Source organism: Elephantulus edwardii, unplaced genomic scaffold (assembly GCF_000299155.1).
Source record: "Elephantulus edwardii isolate Elephantulus edwardi_28Jun2011 unplaced genomic scaffold, EleEdw1.0 scaffold00230, whole genome shotgun sequence".
Classification (NCBI taxonomy): Eukaryota; Metazoa; Chordata; class Mammalia; order Macroscelidea; family Macroscelididae; genus Elephantulus; species Elephantulus edwardii.
This window is the reverse complement of record NW_006399980.1, coordinates 4,637,440-4,643,673: the sequence shown is the minus strand read 5'-3', so window position 1 is coordinate 4,643,673 and position 6,234 is coordinate 4,637,440. Positions and strand designations below refer to the sequence as shown.

Genomic DNA, 6,234 nt, shown 5'->3' with positions numbered 1-6,234 from the left:
CTGAAATATGTCAGTTGGTATACCATCTATTCCTGGGGCCTTATTTTTTGCTATTTCCTTCAAAGCAGTTTGACCTGCCTTCATCACCATAGGCTCTTGCACAAATGTTATTTCATTAAATTCTTCTGTATCTGCCAATTCCTTTCTATACAATGACTCAGTATATTCCTTCCATCTTCTTTTGATACAGTAGATTTAAAAATATGTTGTTGGATAAGCCCTCAAGTTGCTTGCAACTCATAGCGACCCTATGTACAACAGCCCTAAACCCTGCTCTATGCTGTGTCAACCTTACTGTCTCTGACACACCTACCCCCATTGCCCCACTGACTGAATCAGTCCATCTCATTGAGGGTCTTCCACTGACTGAATCAGTCCATCTCATTGAGGGTCTTCCTTTCCTGCGCGTCTCTCCACCTTCCCAAGCTTGATGTCCCTCTCCAAGAACTGGTCCCTCCTTGTAACATGTCCAGAGTATGTCACATGAAGGTTCAGAATCTGTGCCTCCAAGGAGCAACCTGGTTTTTTACCTTCTCCTAAGTGCAGTATGATTTAATTTATATGAAATGTTTAGAATTGGCAAATCTGTAGAGACAGAAAAGAAATTAGCTTTTGTATGGCCTGGAGAGAGAGGGGGAACCATGGAGTGATTGCTAACAGGAAGGGGTTTTTTAGTTATGTTTTAAGGGTTTGGTAGTGGTAATGAAAATGTTACAGAATCAGTTGTGATAGAACAACTTTGTGAATATACTAAACCCCACTTTTGCTTTACTATTAATTACGTCACAACAAATACCTAACAATTCTAAGGAGAGGATTTTTTCAATTATTTCAAAGCTCCTTTTTTTTTCTTAGGTTCATTATAATTGTTATTATCTTTTTCTTTTTTTAAAAAAGTAATTAATGGATTCATGATTTTTTAAAATTAATTAATTTATTTTTCATTTCAGTGAACATCTACAGAGATTTTGGAATTCCATTCATTCATTGTGGCAAAGCTCCTTTTTTTTAAGATTGCATATAAAGAAACTTTTATTTCCCATGCCACTATGGGAGACTTCGAAATAATTTTTCATTCTATACTGAGAAAGTCATATAATAGACTGTGACTCACTTAAACTTTGTTTTTCCACAGTTTCTACAGCAGTACAATCACTACAAATCCAATGTGGAGATTTTCAAGTTACAACCAAATAAGCCCAGCAGAGAACTGGCAGAGCTGGTGATGTTCATGGCACAGGTAAGGAGATGACTCCTAAGCAAGCCAATACCAATTTGTTGCACACAGAATTTTTTTTTCCCCCAAGTGATACTGTTGCTTTACTCTTGAGTGGGAACTTAACTTTAAAAGTTGGGTTTTTTTTTTTTCAAGCTCTACTATTATGCAAGTTTTAGTAAGTTAAAGAACTTCCGTAGCCTTCCACAAAGCCTACCAGAACAAAGCTTTCAAACTTTATAGTTTCCTTCAAACTCACCTAAACATTTCTTGAGTATTTTCCTAAGGCTAGAGGAAATATGACAGGAGTTGGGAACTAGTATTTAGATGAAAAGGGCATGTTGTTAGGTAGGGCTAGTCCTTGGAAAAAGCAAAGGAGTGGGAGGCCCTCACCAAGAAGGATGGACAGAATGACTCTAACATTGGGCTCTCGTGTGGCAGAGATGACAAGGATGACATACAGGAGAGGGAAGGGTCACAGCTGTTGTTCACAGGTTCCTGCGAGGCGTACTCAACCCGACAGCACCTCATAGCAACAACTCCTTTTTACAGAACAGCTTAAATTTGTGTATCTGAATAACAGAAAGAGAGCTACTTCAGAAGAGTCTTTGCTTTGTTACAGATTGGACACTGCTATCCAGAACATCTCAGTAACTTTCCTCAAGAACTGAAAGATCTGCTCTCTTACAATCACACTGTCTTGGATCCTGATCTTCGAATGGTAGGACCAACCAGTATTTGGATTAATAAATTCTGTTATATTCGTGTATGTGATACATGTTAAAATGAGAGCAGCCTTTTAGCTGGGTACCTTTAAAAAATAGAAATCAGAATGTCACACACATCCTTGAAGTCTATCCCTGCTTTATCAGAATAAAATTCAGACTTACTAGCATGGTCAATAAGTTGTGACGTGCTTCCTACTTGTATTTCTGATCTGCTACCTCTCACTTCCTGCTGCCTTAACTCTCCTTGCTGGGATAATCTTTCAGGGAAGCTACCTCTTCTTTTGAAGGTGTATCTATGTGAAGAATATGACTACACCTTAATGTTTAATTTCATAAACGTATCCATTAGACAGCCAGTTTGAGTATTTAAACATTGATCACCTCTGTGGTTGATGTTGGCTCCTTGACTGGAACCCCTTTACCAGTCCACCGCACCCATTTCTCTCACCTGCTATAAGTAGTGGCTGCTAAAGGCCACTGTCCTTTAAAGAATTTCCGTCAACCAAATGGGAATCCTACTGCCTGGGAAGTTACAGCCAATTGCCGGCAAACCCAGAAGTTCAGCCCTCTTGATGAGACTTTTTGGTACAGTTTGTGCTCCGGGACATTCCTGTAACATCCCATTAAAGCTAGTCTCTTCCTACGGACACAGCCTTGGTTAGCTTCTCTGTCCTGTTTCTTCACTTCCTTCTAAGAGCACATGCCCAGAAAATCTCTGGTGTATCAAATTGGGTTCAGCTAAGGGGCCTGACCTAAGGCATTTTTAGATTTAATACTTAAGTCTTTCAAAATACCTTCACAAAAAGTAGTATAATTATGATTACAAACTATATTAATGTATTGAATCAAAACAGTTCTAGAATTTTGTTAAAAAGTCCAAAAGAAATGAAAATCTCAGATAAGCCACAGTTACAGGGTCTGTGTTTGGGACTGATTGACTCTTCATTGGGAAGTGGGTCTTGACTGCACAGACCTGCGGTATTTAAACCTGAACTGTTAGAAGTTTTTTATCTTTATTATGCGATGTCTTCAAGTCAACATAGGCCATATAGGTACGAGATTTAATTTAAAATTATTTTCAAAAATTAGGTGTTTTCAATTGTTTTTAATCTTTTTATTCTATAGATTTGCATGGTTGGCAATATCCAACCGTTCTAGTTTCTGAGCCTAATTAAATAAGTGTATTTGTGTATGTCTATTTAATTTTTTTTTTTCCTATCCCAAGACATGGAATTGACTGTCCTCTAAGGATTACTTGTTCCATGTAATGAAAAGTAATAGCAGCCAAAATACTATTTTGGTACACTAAGACAGTTTTGGTACAAAATACTGTTTGTTATACACATGAGAGTTGGTAGTAAGCAAGAGAGCTGGGAAGAGTCACTCTAATATTGAGAATAGTTTATATTATGTCTTTTAGAGTTCCAGCTCAAGTTTAATGTATGTGTGACTGATACTCTTTCTTACTTTTGTGAATTCATTGCTTACTGAAGTTTTATGTTATGTTAACACTTTCCAGAAGGACTTTCTTTGTCCTCTTGGTGTAAGGTAGCCCTCCCTAAGTCAGTGCTTACTGATCATATGACCCTGTTTTAGATCCTTAGTGTGGGAAAATAACCTTGTATATGTGTTGACTTGCTTTTCTGTCCCTTTTTACTTTTCCCCAATGTGAGTTCTTTGTGGGAGCTCCAGTGTCTAGAATTAGAAAGATCTAGCAAATAGAAGGCATTAAGTTCTTTGAGATATACATAATCCATTTTCTCATCTTATCTTACATTATGTTTTTTATCTTACATTATGTCATTATCTTACAGTATGTTTTCTTTTTCTTCCTGAGACATTTTGCAAAGCGTTGATCTTGCTGAGAAATAAGAATCTCATCAATCCATCAAGTTTGCTAGAGCTCTTCTTTGAACTCCTGCGTTGCCATGACAAGCTTCTGCGAAAGGTACAGAACAAAATTACTCCCTCCTTCCCTGTACATGTCATTCTTGTAGATATATTAAAATTTGCAGAATTTTGGAGTCTCTTGAATGTTGATGCTTTACATTATTATGTAGATTTAAGAATAATATTAATAGGAAAACAGTGAACCATTGTACGTGCAGTATGATAGTAGTATTTATTGAGTGCTTATTTTGCCAAACACCATAGAATTTCTTTATATTAGCTTATTTAAACCTGACAAAACCTTATGTAATAGTTGATTGTACTATTATAATTTTAATTCTCATTTTACAGCTGAGAAGACTGAGGCAAAGAGAGAGAGGGGGAAAAAAGTGTAATTTGCTCAAGGTTACTCATCCACTAAGTGATGGGGTTTGGCCATAAACCAGCTAGAATTCTGAAGCACTTTACTGCTGTGCTGTACTGACTGGCTAAATCAGAGCATAGACTCGTTGCTGGACCTTCTTCTCTTCTGATAAAACCAGCCATTTTGTTTATATCTCCCTATTATTTGTATTCCTTGTTTGCATTTCCTTATAAAAGGTAAAAAAAATAGGCGTCCACATTGAGTAGCCAGAGTATTGAGATACTACCACCAAATGATTTCAGTAATTGTGTTTCTTGGTGTGTCTTCACAGAATAAAAATTATCCTTAGGTACATAGTTAGAACATCGCTGGTATTTATATTCCCAGTATATACTCTTGCATACGCAGCAACTTATGTTCTTTTTTTAAAAAAGCTTTCTTGAACTTTAATTCATGTACAGTTTGCTCGTTTAAAATGTATAATGATTTTTAACAATATCATTAATATCCCATGTAAGCAAGATCCTACTGAAAATTATTCAAAAAAAGATTGCAACGGCAAGCACATCAACCTACAACTACCAGATTTGCAGGCTGGGTTTAGAAGAGGCCATGGCACTAGGGATATTACAGGCAATGTTAGATAGATCTTAGCTGAAAACAGAGAGGAATGTCTATCTGTGTTTCATTGATTATGCAGAGCCATTTGACTGTGTGGATCACAACAAACTGTGGCTAACTCTGAGAAGAATAGGAATCCCAGAACACTTGATTCTGCTTATGTGAAAACTATACTTGGACCAGGAGTTGTCCAAACAGATCAAGGAAATACTGGATGGTTCAAAATCAGGAGAGATGTACATAAGGGGTGCATCTTATCTCCATACCTCTTCGATCTGTATGTAGAACTGATCATTCAGAGGCTGGGCTCTGTGAGGCATCTGTGCGACGTTAGGTTTGGAGGAAGATTCATCGACAACCTTTGTCATGCAGATGACATAACCTTGCTTGCTGAGACTGAGAAGGACTTGAGGCATTTACTGCAGGAGGTCAAGAATTGCAGCCTTCGATATGGATTGAAGCTCAACATCAAGAAAACAAAAATTCTCCCCATTGGGCCAATTTAGCAGCATCAGTATGGATGGTGAAGAAACTGAGATTGTTAAGAGCTTCAGCTTGCTGGGCTCCACAATCAACATTCTGGGTACCAGCAGCCAGGAAATGAAAAGATGAATTACATTGGGAAAATCTACTGTCAGGGACCTCTTTAGAGTACTGAAGAACAATGGTGTCAGTCTGGAGACTAAGGTGTGCCTTATTCAGGCCATAGTCTTCGCAGTTACTTGCTGTATGTCAGAAAGTTGGACAGTGACTAATGATGATAGAAGAGAAATTGATGCCTTTGAGCTCTGGTGCTGGGGAAGAATATTGAACATACCATGGACTGCTAAGAAAACAGACAGGTCTGTCCTGGAGAGGGTGAAACCACGTTGCTCCTTGGAGACAAGGATTCTGAAATTCCATCTGGTCTGGCATACTTGGAGCATATTGCAAGGAAGGACTAGTCTTGGAGAGGGACCTCATGCTTGGAAGGGTGGAGGGACAGCACAAGAGAGGAAGACCCTAGAGGAACTGGATTAGTGACTGGGATAATGGCAGTAGGTGTGTCAGAGACATTGAATTGGTTCAAGATAGACCAGGGTTCAGGGCTGTTGTATATGGGGTCGCCCTGAGTCAGAGGTGACATGACGGCACAGAACCACAAGAGTTTTACTACCATCGTGACAAAGACAGTCAATTTAAGATTATTTTCCTCCCATAAAGAAACCCTGTATTCTGTAATAAGAAGTAAGTCTCACTCCCTATACACATACACACAGACATTTCCTCTTACCTTTCGTATCACTGATCTATTTTTAGGCTGTATAGATTTGCCTTTTTTTGCATTGTTATTGTTGTTATGTGCCGTTGTGTGGCTTTGCAACTCATAGTGACCCTATGTACAACAGCCCTAAACTCTGCTCTGTCCTGTGCCA

At 38.3% G+C, this 6,234-nt stretch overlaps 1 protein-coding gene across 2 annotated transcripts in view; it reads left to right on the top strand.

Annotated features, from left to right (window-relative positions):
* SDAD1 (SDA1 domain containing 1) overlaps positions 1-6,234 on the top strand; it is a 50,593-nt gene that overhangs the window by 5,300 nt on the left and 39,059 nt on the right. Inside the window, exons 2-4 of one of the 2 annotated variants that reach the window (XM_006898461.1) lie at positions 1,136-1,240; positions 1,839-1,937; positions 3,782-3,892. In XM_006898461.1, coding sequence (XP_006898523.1) covers positions 1,136-1,240; positions 1,839-1,937; positions 3,782-3,892 — 315 coding nt within the window. The remainder of the gene's footprint in view (positions 1-1,135; positions 1,241-1,838; positions 1,938-3,781; positions 3,893-6,234) is intronic. The other variant, XM_006898462.1, reaches the window with a different exon arrangement.